This window comes from Aythya fuligula, chromosome 3, assembly GCF_009819795.1.
Source record: "Aythya fuligula isolate bAytFul2 chromosome 3, bAytFul2.pri, whole genome shotgun sequence".
Lineage (NCBI taxonomy): Eukaryota > Metazoa > Chordata > Aves > Anseriformes > Anatidae > Aythya > Aythya fuligula.
The window spans coordinates 67,407,185-67,424,287 of NC_045561.1; the positions used below are offsets into that span (position 1 = coordinate 67,407,185).

The window sequence follows — 17,103 nt, forward strand, 5'->3', positions numbered from 1 at the left end:
AGGCATTGTCCATGACAACCAAATAATTTTAGAAGCTAAGAAAGAAGTTGAATGCTATCATTAAAATAAAAATCTCCATTGGTGTTTCAATAACAGTGTATACTGCATAATCCTTTGTAGGAATTTGTCAGAATTTGCCTGGCAAATTTTACTGTGCAATTATCCAGTCTTGTCTTGTATCATGAGGTCTGCTTCCCTGTCCTTTAATCCTTGTTTATTTTGGCATTCATCCAACATCCTGATATTTTTCTAACTTTGTGCTCCAGAGTCTGACTATTCAGATCTTTGTCTTTCCTAGCCAGTACTTTAGGACAGAAAATTAACATATTACCAACAACGATTCCTCTTGTTTCTAGCTTCAAACATATACATAGCATCAGACTAACTTAAAGCTTTTGCCATACTTCCTTTTGTGATCCTTGACGTGCACAGTTATCTTCCAATAAATCTTTAATGTATGAATGCTGAGTATGTCACTGACAGTATCCTCTGAATGTCACTGTGAGAACATCTATTTTATGCACAAGCTACATGAGTTCCTTGATTTGTTTAACCTTTTCATGTCCAAATTCCATGTTAGTTCTCTCTCTCTCTTTTTTTTTTTTTTTTTTTCCTTCCAGTGAAATTCAAATGTTTCAAGGCAGCTTTCTTACTGTTCTGCATTGTCTTCAGCATTACTGAGGGAACACAAGCATGATAAATCATGTCATCACAAGTTATCTTATGCAGACATCATTTCCAGTTGATTTCGAGTCAGGTTGGATTTCCAGTGAGATGAAACAATAAGGGCGACGAAGCTGGTGAGGGGCCTGGAGAACAAGTCCTACGAGGAGCGGCTGAGGGAGCTGGGCTTGTTCAGCCTGGAGAAGAGGAGGCTCAGGGGCGACCTTATCGTTCTCTATAGGTACCTCAAGGGAGGCTGTAGCGAGGTGGGGGTTGGTTTGTTCTCCCACGTGCCTGGTGACAGGACGAGGGGGAATGGGCTTAAGTTGAGCCAGGGGAGTTTTAGGTTAGATGTTAGGAAGAACTTCTTCTCTGAAAGGGTTGTGAGGCATTGGAACAGGCTGCCCAGGGAAGTGGTGGAGTCACCATCCCTGGAAGTCTTTAAAAGACGTTTAGATGTAGAGCTTAGGGATATGGTTTAGTGGGGACTGCTAGCATTAGGTCAGAGGTTGGACTTGATGATCTTGAGGTCTCTTCCAACCTAGAAATTCTGTGATTCTGTGATTCTGTAATATGGTGAACTAACCCAGATATATAATACACTTCCGTGATAGAGTATATCATTTGATTAACTGGATTTATATGCACACAATGAAAGAAGATGGAAACATAATGTATATTGCAGCATCTGCTTCCATCACTATGAATGACACAGTCATAACCACCAGAACCATTATGTACATATCAGTGTCATTCTCTTTATTTCAATGTCAGATGGGCTCAAGATGCTTTTGATTGTTCTGGCTTCTTGAGTTTAGTCAGCTGAGTCTGATGAGTACTTTGCAAAAAAGAGAGGAAAACCATTTGTATTTATATTTTCATGAATCAAAAATTTAGTTTTGTTTTCTCATATAAGCATTCTCTCTTGTGCATAAAACAAATCTCATAACCTTTATTACATTTTTTTTTTGGTAAGAATTTTTTACCAAAACATAAGATCTAGTGGTCACAAATACATGGACTCTTTTCCTTAGCATCATTTCTGTTCTGCCCTTTAGCTTTTAGGGATGGAGGAAATCAGTGCAAAGATATTGTAGCATTTTGCTTACATAACAAAACAGAGATTACTGTGCACTTTCTATCACCCTCGATAGCTTCACAGTGGAGATTCATGTGCACTTTTTTTAGTCTTTGTGTTATCTAGAGTCTCAGTATATCATGTTAATACTTTTTTTTTTTTTTTAATATTACAGTAGCTATGCTATACTATGCAGAAGTTTTCTCTTATTTTGTTTGTGACTTTTGTTCCTTCTTTTTCAGTAGAAGCTGAGGCATCATCCTAGCTGATTAAATCAGTCATCATAATATGAGCACATTCTGTCCTTTAGAGGGTATTGTCTTTTTTCACTTGCTGTAATGCTTCAGTAGAGAGCAATCTTTCCCCTTGCTAACACGTTTTTATCCTGGCAATCTTTTTTTTTTTTTTTTTCACCTGGGTAAAGATTGTATGGCAAAAGAATTAAATGATAATATGGGCTCTTGGCAAAATTTTACAAATATTGGAAAACATTCATTTTCCAACTTTTCTGCATTACATAGTGATTTAGATTCCTGCAGGGCTGATGTGTATTGCTTGAAGTATTTTATGCTGCAGTGCTTCAAAGAATTATTTGTCAAAACAAACCCAGTGAACAGAGACCATGCCTGTTTGGTCTTCTTAATTCTGTGCATTCACAGTATATTTTGAAGTAAGGTGATCTCCTCTTTTGTTGTTACTAAAATCTTTTGCAATCAGTTGCTTATCTTGTTCTGTACAGAGTCATTGAGTTAATGTAGAGTCCTAGAAATCTTCAGTTTTGTTAGCGTTGACACTAGAGTTCATTAAAATTCTTGATTTGCTAAGTCCCCAGGCAAACTGAAATAAGTCTTGGACTGTATCTCAACAGGGGGACAAAGTCATCTGTTTTTCTAAATGCTCTTTTTATTCCACATACACTGCTAATTCTCATTTGGGCAGAAATTATGGCTGACAATGAGCTGAACTTCAGAAAGATTTGTAGTGCCTATCTTGGTAAGTATCTCCACCAGAACTGAAGGCAGTTATATTTAAGGTTAACATTAAAAGATGAAAGATGCCTTAAAAAGTCCAGTTTTACGAGTCCTCAGACTGTATCTCCACATTTTATTTACTGGGCAAGAATTAACATGTCTGAACATTTTCTGATACATCTGAGTTTGAAACTTTGTTAAGCAGATGTAATATTCATATTACAAATGTAATATGAAATGGTCAGTCAATGTTTTCACTTTATCCAGTAGTTATCATCTCTTACACATAGTCTTTTACAAAGGTGAGGGAAGTTTTGTTGTTGTTGTTTGTTCGTTTGTTTAATACTTTTGCCAAAGTATTGTCTCCTTTGTCCCAGTCCTCTCTCTTTTCTATAACACAATAGTGCTTTGCATTCAGGGAATATTAAAGCAATATTTAAATTAAAGCAAAAAGGAATATTAAATGTGTTCACCTTTAGGACTTCTAGCTGTCAATTTGTCAATGACAAACTAGTATTAGTATGACCAGTGTGATACTATCTTTTAGTTAAAATCCTTCTCCAAGTATCCACTGTGTGATGGATAAAATGGTTATTGCCCTCTCCCTCATAATTGTTTTTTCCATAATCTGCCTTTTGTAAGTGCTTTGATTACTTCAAGTTGCTACACTGTGCATTAGGTTTTTAGAAATGCTCAGGAGTAGCAGAATGATTGAAATAAGCATGATAATTTTAAGTGTGCCAGAATCCAACAAATCCTATAAAACTCACCAACATTGTTGATGAGTTGGGCTACAGTTAAATCCTTAATAGTTTTCCACTGACTTCAAATACTTGTAGGCCTTCATCCTAGACAAATAATAACATATAAACAATGATAAGCAGATAAACATTTTTGTGACAATCTGTCCAGCTGCTTTGTTTTCCACAGATGAGATGAAAGATACAAACACTCTTAGAGGCATCCCATGGTAAAACCTGACATGTAGTAAAATGTGACAAGAGAGAAATCTGTAAATTGAGAATTTGCATTCATTCTTAAAAGTGTTTTATTCTTATTACTGTTGTGTCTAATATTTATCTTTCAGAAATCCAAAATCTCCACTTATGACAAGATGTGGGCCTTCATGAGTAGCAGGAGGCAGTCAGTACTTGTTAAAAGCAACGAAGAAGGTATCCAGCGTGTACTTACCTCTGATTATGCATTTTTAATGGAGTCAACAACCATTGAGTTTGTCACACAGCGGAACTGTAACCTAACACAGATTGGAGGCCTGATAGACTCAAAAGGTTACGGTGTTGGAACTCCCATGGGTAGGTGATACGTCAACCATTTGTTCTCTGTTCATTAATCTCAGCTGCTGTAGTAGTATAGAAAAGCTCCAATATACTATTGCTTTCTCTACATTACTAGCATTCTCTCATTCTCTTTTTCCTACCTAAGGAAAAATACTACATCTTTTATCGATAATTATGAATTATATTTCATTTTCTATACAGAAAAAAAATAAATATATATATTGTTACCTTAGATGAAATTGAACATTTTCATTTGATGTTTCTCATACATCATGCCTTGCTTCTCTTGCATGTTGCTCAACAACAACAAAGTTACTTTCCACGTCCTTTCATCATGTTTTTTTAACATTGATCTATCTCTTTAGAGAATTAAGTGCTATTCGTATCAAGCTCGCAGAAATAAATGCACATAATACAAAGCTTCTGAGAGAGGGATAAATGTTTAAGTTCTTAAAATAAGAGGAAAGATTCCATAGTATAATGTATATGTCATGTATAATCCACAGACAAAAGAACTACTGAATTAACTTTAAGGAATATGCTTTTGTAGAGCAAGTTTGTAATCTTGTCAAGATTAGGAGCCAACAGCGGACACTTGTTTGGTTTCTAGAATCCACAGTCTGGAATTCAACATGTAATGAGGTTCTGGGTTCCCACTGTCTGCAGTGATTGTTGAAGAACATGTGTTGAGGATCCGGCTTTAGATTTTGGAAAAGATAAGAATAGAAAATGCTAAACTGTGTTAATTATGAAAGTACTGACAAAGGGTCTGTCAGTATTGCTCAGTGATCCTAATTAATATTGTAATATTTTTCCACTAACTTTTTTTTCAAGGCCAATACTTGTCTTGTTGTAAATTTATTTTTAAGGAGAATTTATGATTTTGTTGTTGGTATGAATATGTTTTATGTTTTCTCTCAAATACGTCTCACACTTATTATTGATTTTATCTGTGTTAATAGTACACAATAAACCATTGTGTAGGTGAAGTGGAGTCTAATGAGTCTAATACTTTAAATTAAGAATATGATAATGAAGGCTAAGAAATAAATATTAATTACTGGAATATCTTGCATAAAGAGTTATCTAGTAATACCAAAGATAGTTCTTCCTGTATGTTGTAGATACTTACTGCAACCTTAACAGCATCTTTATACTTTTAGTGATTTCAGTATAGTTAGTTATGAAGTGGACATCTGAAGAAATTATGATTCTGTCCATTCTGTCTTTGAACAGTTAGTTGTTAGGAAAGTAATTTTAATTGATATCGTATTTTTTTCCATCTTGCTCTATTATGGCTTTTTATATGGTTGAATATCTGCTATAGCCATGTAAGTGCCAGACAGGACTAGACTTGAGTCCCATTGTTATTTTGGCATTTAATATTTTCTGAAGCATAAAACATGTTTCCATTTTATTTTGAAGACGAAAAACATCTTCCAATTAGACTTAGTATGAGGAAAATTAAATTTTACTAAGTTTAAAATCCTTGAATAGGCTGCTTGAAAACTTTTGAAGTATATGAAGCATGCCCAAGTAATGAAAGTGTCCGTGGAAGTTCCCAAGTGATAGGAAACTGAAAGACCAGGCTGTTTTTAACTGCTTTTCCTTATGCATAAATCAGAGAAGCAGCATAAACACCAGAGAAAGCAGATGAAAAGCAAAGATAAAGCCACTTCTAGATAAAAGATAAAGACTTCTAGAATGACCAGTTAAGTTTCAGAGGAAGAAGTATTGGATACAAGCAGATAAAACAGTAGGTAGACTGTCTTTTGGGCTTTGTATCCTACTTTTTTTCAGGGAGAACAGGCACTACATGTACATTATTTCCTCATTAACTTTGGCTCATATCAAAGACATTATTAATCTCTTAAGTTATCTGGATCAAGAGAAATAGTGGTGGTGTACGAAAGGATCTGTCAGCTGACAATTTTCTTGAATAAAATCAAAACAAGTAGAGGACATATCTGCAGGAATCATAGATTATCAAAGGAGGCAGAAGAAGACTTGAAACAGTGGTAAACTTAGCAAAAGAAATTACATGTAAAATAAGCTCAGTAAAACAGTTAAGGCCTTCATAAAAGGAAATAGAACATAAAATAAAATATAAATTAAGATTTCATAAAATAAATTAAAATAAAACAAAACAGCATCTGGAACTTTCACAGCACAGCTAAGAATAAGAGATTATTCCTTTGTTTGGGCATTACCAATAAAATTCTATCCAGAGGCAAGAGCTAATTACAGAAATTCTGTATTCTGTATGTTAACTGTATAGTCTCAGACAAAGTAGATTGGGTTGCCTCTGCTAAAAGAAGGCATACTTCACACATATTTCAAGGGAAACATTATGAAAAAGCATTTCTACAGTACCTTTCAGTTTTTGTGAAATACATTGCTCTGTTGAAGGCAAAAAACCTTACAAAGCTGCATACAATGTTAATTAGTTAGTATGTTGCAATTAATCTCATTTCTACAGGAAAAAATGAATTTCAGGATTGTTAAATGATCTTTTGGCATAACTAAATCTACAGAGATATGTATTATTTCATGATTATGGAAAATGCTTAGGGATATGAAATTTAGTAATATCTTTTTAGAGTCAATAATGCAAAAGTAACTTGCCAGGTGCTTGGAAAACTGTAGTGTAATGATTTCACAAGCCTCTTTGGGAAGCTAGTCACTAACACATCTCTGAACAGGAAGATATGAAACTATTTGTTCAAGTAGAGACACAGTATCTGAAAGCTATGGATGTCATCTCCCCAAGTTTACAAAAATATCCAGCTTATCTCTTGAAATAGTGGCTTGAAACAGCACAAAAGATCAATTTTGTAGAATATGGTTGTTATAGACCTTATGCCAAATACATTAGAATGAATATGGTTACTTTTGCTGAACTTCATCAAAGGAAGTTCCTTTTGAAGGCTAACAGAATAATAGTGAGAACATAATTTGCTTGAGTCTAAGTAGCTTCAAGCAGGAGAGAGAAAAAAAATTCCTAACAGAAAAAACAAGCCAACAGAGAAGTTTATGATAGAATAATTGCTTGGAAAATGTATACTTCTTCTCCACTGGGGGGGCCCTGCCATGGGATGCAGTCCTTCCCAAACTGATCCTATATGGGGTTCCCGTGAGCTGCAAAGGGACAGCCTGTTCCGCTGAAGTCTTTTCCATGGGCTGTAAAAGAACTTCTGCTCCGGTGCCTGTAGCACCTCTTCCCCTTTCCTCTTCACTGACCAAAGTATCTGTAAGATCATTTTGTACTCCGCTCTCCCAGATGCTGTTGCATGGTGTTATTTCCCCTTAAAAAATGTTCTCACAGAGGCACAACCATCATCATTCACTGGCTCAGTTTTGGCCAATGATAGGTCCTTTTTGGAGCCAGCTGGAACTGGCTCTTACCTAACATGAGGCAACTTCAGGACTCCTCACAGACATCACCCCTATATCCTCAACCACAAACAACTAAAATCTTGTCACATAAGCCCAATACATAACAAAATGTCAAATAAACTTTGTTTATAATCATTTCTACTTCTTAGAGAAAAAAATATTTTTCACTGTATTTTTTTTTTTTTTAAAGATGTTCCAAATTTGGTCCATAGGCAGGGACACCTTCTGCTACAGCAGGTTGCCCAGAGTTCCATCCAACCTGTTCTTGAACACCTCCAGGGATGGGACATCCACAACTTCTCAGGACAATCTGTTCCTGTGCCTCACCACTCATTGAGTCAAGAATTTGTTCCTAACATTGAATTTAAATCTCCTCTCTTTTAGTTTAAAAGCATCCCCCCTTCTCCTATAACTATCTGCCTGAGTAAAAAGTCACTCTCCAACTTTTTTATAATCTCTCTTTAGGTGTTGGAAGGCTTCAATGAGGTTTCCCCAGATCCTTCTCTTCTTCAGGCTGAACAACCCCAACTCCCTTAGCATCTCTTCATAGAAGTGGTGCTCCAGACTGTCTTTGTGGCCCTTCTCTAGATTTGTTCTAATACTTCCATGTCTTTCGTGTGCTGAGGGCCCCAGAGGTGAATGCAGTACTCCAGGCGGGGTCTCATAAGAGCAAAGAGGAGTGAGACAATCACCTCCCTTGACCTGTTGGCCACACTTCTTTTGATGCAGCCCAGGATATGGTTTGCTTTCTGGGCTGCAAGAGCATATTGCCAGCTTGTGTTGAACTTTTCATCAAGTAAGACCCCCAGGTCATTCTCCTCAGGGTTGCTCAAAAGGAATTCTCCGGCCAAGCTGTATTTGTGCTTGGGATTGCTCCAATCCAGATGCAGGAACTTGCACTTTATGAACTTTATGGTCTTTATGAACTTTTTGAAAAGGTTCCCACCTCTCAAGCCTGTCCAAGTCTCTCATGATGCCATCTCTTCCATCCAGTATGTTGAAGTGTAGTTACTTACTTTTGCACAGTGTAATTCAATTCAGCATTTTTTAATTAAGCATTAAAATAAATATTTTATTTTTGGTGGATCAGAGCCAAGAGAGTTTTTTTTTTGTTTGTTTGTTTGTTTGTTTTAATTTCAGTTAGCTTTGTAGCATGTAATTATGATGTTTAGAGTAAGCATATTTTGAGGACAGTATTCATATAATTTCATCAGACATCAAATCTAGAAAGACTATTTCACACTACACTCCTTTAAATTAGAGTTCATCACAGAAAAAAGGAGTCTCAGGCAATAATTTATAATCTGCTATTTCATATCTTTTATAGCAATATGACTTCATAAATTATTTATGTTTATATAAGCCATTAATAAACGTGGTACAAAACATTTCTTCTATGCCAGTGAGAGGTTACTGGATTCAAATGGACTTTAAACAAACAGTGTAATCAGTGAACATGTAACACAGTTATCATGTTGTATTCAATAACAATATATATAGGACACCTGATTTATATTACTTATGTCTCTTGGGAGTGACCGAAAAAAATACTCTTGGTAAAAGTTCTTAATGTTGACATTTTTAAACTTATCTGATCAAATTCTCAATGCAAGTATTTTACAAAAGATTTCATTACATGAACTTTTTTAAGTGCGTGGTTTCGAATATAGAAAGTTTTGAATGTCAGCACAGAGAGAAATATAGACTACTTAAGAACAAAAGCTTTTAAAAGATGAGTAAAGACTAAAACTTAATGTAATGTAAATGAAATCAAATAAATTACTCTAATTTCTTTAGTATGCAGTAGTAAGTTTGAAAAGATAGAAGATGATCTCAAGCCTTTATTCTTTTAGAACATGTTCAGCTTGCTCCCTTATTGCATTCATAATTCTAGTTATAGAATTATGGTTTAGAAAGAAGGTTTGCAGCCTTCTTTTGTAATCATCCAAAAATTAATGTACTTTCCAAAGCTTAGTTGGAAAATAAAAAGTAGATAAAAATGGAGTAAATGTAAGAATAACATCTCAGCATCCTACAGATGTGTAGGATGTTGTCTCCCTTGTTTTGTCTAGCTTTTAAAAGACAGAAGTGAGAAGTGAAGGAAAAAAAAAAAGAGAGAGAGAAAAAAATGTCTGACAAAATGACTTTTTCCATGTTAAAAAAAAAAAAAGAGAGAAGAAATAAAAGAAATAAAAGAAATTTGTGCCTCTCATTTGTCCTATCTCAAAATGCAGAACTTGGGCAGTGTGATTTTCATGGCCCTTTCACACTGGTGCTTCAGTGTTTTCCTCTTTTTGTCTTTCATTTTGTGTCACTGCTGAAGGTCTAGACTAAGAATCAGTTGACATTTTTCAAGATAGGTACTTACTGTAGCTAGGGCTACTTTCTGTGTCCCAGCATCATTCCCTTTTCACACCTCCACCAAACTGAAAAGGATATGTTTTTAAGGGACATGTTTTTAAAACAATTTTCCTTAAATCTCAGGCAAGATTAGAGAACAATGACAATGGCCACGGTGTCTGTAAATGATCACATTACTGCCACATTCTCTTCATTTAATTTATGCATTTGGTAGTCAGTGATCAATGCAAAATATAATTTTAAAAAATCTTTTTTTTTTTTCTTTTTTTTTTTTTTTTTTTCTTGTCAGGAGAAACAGAGGTGGTTTTTATGTTTCCATTAGTTGATTTAAATATGGCATAATTTTCTAAATTCAAAAGTGCATGTTACCTTATTTTCTTGAAGAAGTACGAGAAAACAAAAAGAATGTCCTAAGCTTCTTAGATGCGGTTTGTGAGTTTGTGAGTTTGCTTTGCTTCTACTCCTGCAGTAACTCGATTACATCTGACATTCATGGATAAACAGGTCTATACTTCTAACACACCTTTTTAAAAAATGTATTTATTTAATAATAACAAAGCAACAGGCATGAATAACATGGGAACCTTTCAAAAAGCAGACAGCTCCAAAATTGTAAGGAATAACAATGAAAATGATGTAAATTTAGTCCCCGAGATAGTTAACAATACACTTGGTTAACATAACTGGAAACAAATTCTTCATATTTGAAATATTGAAAAGCTGCTGAGATGCTTAAGATTTGCTAATTTGCTTTGGTGAAAATATATTCCTGGACTTCCTCTGTAAAGTACTAAAAACTACTGTTAGCACTGGCTTTCAATTTAAACATTTTTGAGATTTCAGGCTTTGAAAAAAAATCCTGTTTATTTATATATACGATATCAGAGGATATCTGAGCTAAGCTATCCTTGTCTACTGCATGTCTACTGCAAGTACAGATGCTGGAGAAAAAAATGCATCTTACAATTGACATGCTGTCTACTTAGAAAGTGTGCATATGTGTCTATGTATATATCATACATTCTTAGGTAAACTTCAAATAATGGGTGTAATGAATACTGTGCAATTTTTGCATTCATTGGGTTTTATTGTTAAAAACCCCTAGTTCTCCTGTAGTTTCTTATTACCTTCAGACTATAGAATATTCATATATTCATATTTCGTAATATGAACTTTTTTTTTTTTTTTTTTACCAGTCCTTGGTGACTTGCGATTTAAACAGATCTGTCTCTATAGGAGACAGAGAAATACCATGTACCAACACGGGAGGCCTTTTTATTCTGCTTGCCTGCACTTAATCTGCAATCCTTCATATAATTTGAACTGTAATATTCATCACTTATACATGCATAAAAGTGCTGGGCTTCAGTTCTTCTGTAACTAAAACAAATTAATACATTTGTCTTCATTAGCTGAACATGCAGAAAATATAGATTCAAATTATTTATTTTTATGCAGGTCAAACTGAGTATTGAAACTAATTTGAGAATTTCAGTGCTTGAGCAGTTAATTTATTGTTGTTGAAATATAAGAATGTGTAGCTAACATATTTGATGAAAGAACCATGTTTTTATAGTTACCTCAGAAGTATGTGTTGACGCATGATAGCTGACTGAGCATTATATTAAAGAATTGCCAAAACACGGCTTCCAGTAGCTGTTGTGAATAAACTCTCCATTGGAGAAGTGGAGTTTCCAGCAGGATTTTGTTGGACAGGTGTAACTAAGTAAAGACATTATTCAAGCTTCAACATTGACATTATAGTGCTCAGGACCATTTGCTGCATTGTAAAGAATCTTCTTCAAATATAAAGAACAGAATATGTTGCTCCTGTAGTCACTTTAACCTTGTGAATCAAATTGTGGGAAAGAAATCTGCATGGAAAACCAAAAGAAGTCAGCTCCTCTTATTTACTGGAGTGATTAGAAATATATGGAATACATAGGACTGAAGCAGCTAAAGCTTCTAATTGTCTCCTCTGGATGCAATATAAAGTTTTGTAGGAATTCTGACCACTCCAAAGTATGAAGCTATTCCTGTTTGTATAACTTAAATAAAGATTATCATGATTTAAGATGTCATTACAGCTAGATATACCTAACAGCTAATTCATACCTCACCCATGATAAAAAAGCTAGTGGCAAAAACACTGACAGGTATTATTTTCAGAATTTCCATTAGAGCTTGGCTTCTGGAAATGCATGGACTGACCCTAGACTTTTCTTTATCTTTCACTAAACTCTTGCTCACCTTTCTGAAAACTATATACATTGTAGGACTGCATATAATGTTTGTTAGACTCCTTCATTCAGCTGTATGGTGCTGTGTAGTGTTAGACAAATATTTCCCAAGGAGGCTGTATTTGTAGTCTGCTTGTACGACTGATACAGGTTTGCAAGAGGCAAAAACAAGTTTTTTACACTTTTCTACCTTAAAAACTTCTATGTCCACTCAAAGTTTATTGATATAGCACTTGTTTTCAGTAAATGTGGGGAGTGTATTTAAACTGCGCATCATTGTCATTAATTTATTTGTATCTTAGAGGCAAGAATGCTATAATGTTTGAGTATGTCATAAATATATATAAAAAAAAAAACATAGGCACAGAGCTAAGAAACTGATAAATGCTTCTGGTTTACTTCACTTAACATCACAAAGAAAATCTTTTATCAAAGCTACATTTCACAGAATCACAGAGTGGTTGAGTTTGCAAGGGACCTCTGGGGATCTTCTCCTCCAAAATTTCTGCTCAAGCAGGGACACCTAGAACTGATTGCCCAGGACCATGTTCAGATGGCTTTTGAGAAGCTCACATCTATTTCCTGGTATGCAATGATATCCTGTTTGTTCTATACTCTTAAAAATACATGGCTCATTGCTACATAGGGAAGTGGCTAGTTTTGCTGTTGAGTACATCTTTTCAGTGGCATACTTATAACCTCTATATATAACTTCAATACATCTGGGACTTTGTTAGCTTTATATTTACATCCACATATATATATATATATATATATGTATTAATGCTTCAGACATAATTTTATACAGATTTTCATTTGTATTTTAAATTTTCATATGTAAGTCACTGCAAATAGAAATTGTTGCATCCCTCACTGATTTTGTTGATCCTAGAAAGTTATTAAGGTCTCCATAATTTGTGTAACTAGACTGAAGGTACTAGAGTGATTCTTTTAGCAGAAGTTCTCATTCCTGCAAACTGCAACTAGAGAGAGATCAGCAAATAATGTATAGTTTATGTTCTGTAGGCCCTCCAGTCCTAGTTTATCATGGAGATAGTTCTTGGAGTCAATGGAGAAAATAAAACACTTGGAACCCAGGGAAGAAAGGAAAGACCAATTCAGATATTTCCAAACTTGACTTCTCTTTTTCTTCCATAATTAATGGAAAATTATAGTCTCATCTTTTCCCTCTGAGTTTGTGATGGAGTTTTAAATATCTTGGTGTCTGTGTCCCTGCTCCTTTCCCCAGGCTCAAGTCATTCCCCATGCACAGACTGGTAAGATTTTTTTTTTTCAACTGCATGTGATTTCATTTATATTTGAAGTTCACATTTCTGCACATGAAAATTAATGTTGTGTGTGCTTTCTATGAATATGACAGCATTTTACTCATTTATTTATTTATTTATTTTGAATTTATGCTTTATTACTTAATTCTTATTCATACTGTATTTATTTTCCACATGCATTCACACACATGGTCAGTGAGCCTTCAAGTTTCTGTTCACATTTAATTTTTTCTCCCTGAAAAGCAAATTCTCTTCAGTGAAATAGTTTTGTTTTTAAAAAGTACACAAGGAGGACATCACCTTCCCTCAACACCTTATTAAATGGCTTGACTCATCTTGCACTCATGATGGTGAAAATTGGCAATAATTTACAAAACCTTTTACATTTACATGATGACATTTTTCATTTCTGCAAGGAAAACAGCAGTTTTAAGTGTGTAATCTGTATGCTGTGTCTATTGTCTCTCTCTCTCTCTTTCTTTTTTTTTTTTTTTTTTTTTTTTTTTTTTTTAGTCTCTTTGCACGGTAATTCTGTCATCCACTGATTCTGATTAGACCACAACATTTTTAGACACTTCAGGGACTTCTGGGTAGATTTCCCATTGCTATGTCTTTGCAAAGTGTAGAAACTGAGTGCAAATCAATTTAGTTAGAAAACTTAGAAAACAGCTTGTCAGATCAGAAGATGGGTTAAACTGGGTCCAAAATTATTTCTCAGAATCCTATGTTATTGTTAAATATTTATAGGCAGTGTAGCCCTGAAAACATCTCCCAAAGATTATAGTATGCACTTACACTCCCCAGGCTCTTGTGGATAATCACTTTCCTTCTTCCATTTGACTGAAGAAAAGCATCAGATACAGGATTTTGCAGAGTTTCATAATAATCAGGATGGTCTGAAATCATGTGACCTAAGCTCACACATGCACAAAGGAATAGAAAAGAATTTGCTCTCCCTTCTCTCTGCTTTCCATATAGTCCTGTGTAAACACAGTGTAGCTCTTAGTGCAATCTTCTTTTTTAAGGAGGAGATATGATAAAACCCAAGTTCTTGCAATGTTACTTTGAGGCTAGCTCTTCCCACCTTTTATTTTTGGAGTAAAGGAATAGCTCAGGGTATTTTACAATTAATTGTCTTTTCTGTTTTATTTCCATCCTGGCACATCAACCCTTTGCAATTAGCTATATTCTCATGATAAGTTCTAGATATGTAACACAATAAGTTGAATAGTATGTTAAAGGAGAAGAAATTCCTAATAAAACAAAATAAAATAAAAAAATAAAACGAAATAAATAAATGTTTTTCTAGTGTAAAGACTACAAATTATCCTACAAATGTCTTTCTTCAGCTCCTTCATAGCTGACAAAAATACATGAAATAGTCAAATCTCTCTAGCGGGATTCTGAGATTTATTTTTTTTTAAGGTATGAAGTTAAAGAAAATACATTTTATCATTCAGTCAAAGGAAACACCATAAAGATGATAGCTAGTAAGTAGCAATATTATGACAGAAGGAAAAAGAGGAGGAAGAAAATTTGTAGACCTGCATTCATATCGCATGAAAGAGGGGATGCCATGCCTTTTCATCTACTTCTCTTTTTTTTTTTTTTTTTTTTTTTCCTCTTGTATTTCTTAACCACTTTAATGCAAAGTCTTTTGTTCTTGTTTAGGAAGGAGGAGAAGAAAAATTATGTCTTTATTCTCTCAAGCATTACACAGATCTTAACATAGAAAAAACAGTTCTAACTGTTGATTTACTCAGTAACATTCAGAAAAGTAAAGTTTTCTCCATTGGCATTCTTTGTTAATTAAGTTAGGTTTTAAAGTACTCATTGAAAAATTCTTGTGCACTTATAAAGAAAAAGAGAGCAGATGACATATGAAGATATGACAGTACCCTGTGAACTGCCTGTATTGAAAGGTTCAAAAACTGCAAAATTATCATGTTATTTTAAAATACTTAATTATGAGAAAGAAATATATTAAAAATATGAAAATTCACATTCTTGTTATCCAAACACTTAAATTTATCTTGTAAATTGTAATTGTCTGACAGTGTATCAGATACAGACTTTTGTGGCTGTATCTTGATGTTTCTTTCATCAAGAAATTGATGTTTCTTTCTTGCAAGAAAGTAATAACAGTATAAAGTGCTTATTATATAAAAGACCTACAGCTTTAGGGTAGCAAGCTATGAAGCAACAGCCTGTAGATTTAGTTATATTAGACTAAATCTACTGCAGAATAATTAAAGCCTGATATGAATTAAAAGGTGAACACTCTTTGGCTGGATTTAATAGTTTAGTAGACCATTGGACTCAATGCTATAAGACTTGCTTCATCAAGTTGCCTGGCTTATAACCAACATCAGCTGTATCAAGTTCTGCACATATGTAGTTATGTACGTATGTAGGTTTGCACTTGTGTGACCAGTGGGACCATGATTAAATGTACTTGTTTTTCCATAAATGTTATGGTTGTAAAGAAAAGGATATATATTTTTTCCCTGTGGCATTCATCGCACTACATTTTATTCTTATCAGGTGTAACTAACTTTCTTTAAAATATACACCACTGCAATATATGTTCCCTGTGATCTCTTTAGGTTCTCCATATAGAGACAAGATCACTATAGCAATTCTACAGCTGCAAGAGGAGGGCAAGCTCCACATGATGAAAGAGAAATGGTGGAGAGGCAATGGCTGCCCAGAGGAGGAAAGCAAAGAGGCCAGTGCTTTGGGAGTTCAGAATATTGGAGGAATCTTTATTGTCCTGGCAGCAGGATTGGTGCTTTCTGTCTTTGTGGCAGTGGGGGAATTTTTGTACAAATCAAAAAAAAATGCCCAGTTGGAAAAGGTAAATATTGTCTTTTCCTATTTCCGTATTCTATTTATGATCTAGTTAAATAATATTTTAAACTTTTGGTAGCCAAAATGTAGGTGCATTTTAATTGTTTATCGTATAATACAGTATATAAGAAAGGATCACAGCAAAGTACCCAAAGGTTACATTTACAGCTTTTAATTTGTGTTCAATGTGTTTAATTGTAGCCAGCTTTCAGGACAAGTGACTATTTCTCCTCTTATTCAAGCCTGAAAAAAGACAGCTTTTTACTTCTGGAAGTTCACTGCAGTTAATTTTATGGATGAAGAAGAAATCCGAAACTGTAATGGAAAACAAATTAAACTTCAGCAGATAATTCTGATTTTCCAAAAAAACAAAACTGTCTGTTGCTCAAAGCCAAAATATACAAATGTCTCTATAGAAATTTTCTTTCACATGTTTATACTTGAAAAGTTGTCCTGGTACCATCTGGAAAAATTTACATCACCAAGATTTTTTGTGGGTTTACTACTGATTATGATATAATGTCCTGTCATTTCAGACTGACTTGGTTTTGAAAATTCTAGTGTTAATTTGATCTCATCTTACAATTTTTGCAACTGCAATACTGTAATTGTGCCAACACTGATAATATCTTGGGAAATTCTTAGGTGGAAATATAGTTTCTGCATAGTGAATAAATCAAATAAATCTCTCTATATGTATGTGCCCATATTTAAACCTAAACTCAAACTATATATTTTACTGCTATGATATATTCTGTATTTTAAAAATGGAGATGAGATAAGCTTTTATTTTATTTTTATTTATTTATTTTTATTTTTTTTAATACGTATGGCAAGACCTGTATGTCTATTTAGTAACTTAATTTCTTAATTTAATAAAATCAGTAGTAAATCCAATCAGTATATTTATATTTATATTTATATTTTTTCCAGATGCTACTAGTGAATTTTTGTAAC

At 34.1% G+C, this 17,103-nt stretch overlaps 1 protein-coding gene across 2 annotated transcripts in view; it reads left to right on the forward strand.

The window, feature by feature from the left end:
* GRIK2 (glutamate ionotropic receptor kainate type subunit 2) overlaps positions 1-17,103 on the forward strand; it is a 394,781-nt gene that overhangs the window by 362,579 nt on the left and 15,099 nt on the right. The window contains exons 15-17 of one of the 2 annotated variants that reach the window (XM_032184253.1): positions 3,800-4,025; positions 15,903-16,153; positions 16,348-16,846. In XM_032184253.1, coding sequence (XP_032040144.1) covers positions 3,800-4,025; positions 15,903-16,153; positions 16,348-16,434 — 564 coding nt within the window. In that variant the 3' untranslated portion in view covers positions 16,435-16,846. Of the gene's footprint in view, positions 1-3,799; positions 4,026-15,902; positions 16,154-16,347; positions 16,847-17,103 lie in introns of those variants that run through there. The other variant, XM_032184252.1, reaches the window with a different exon arrangement.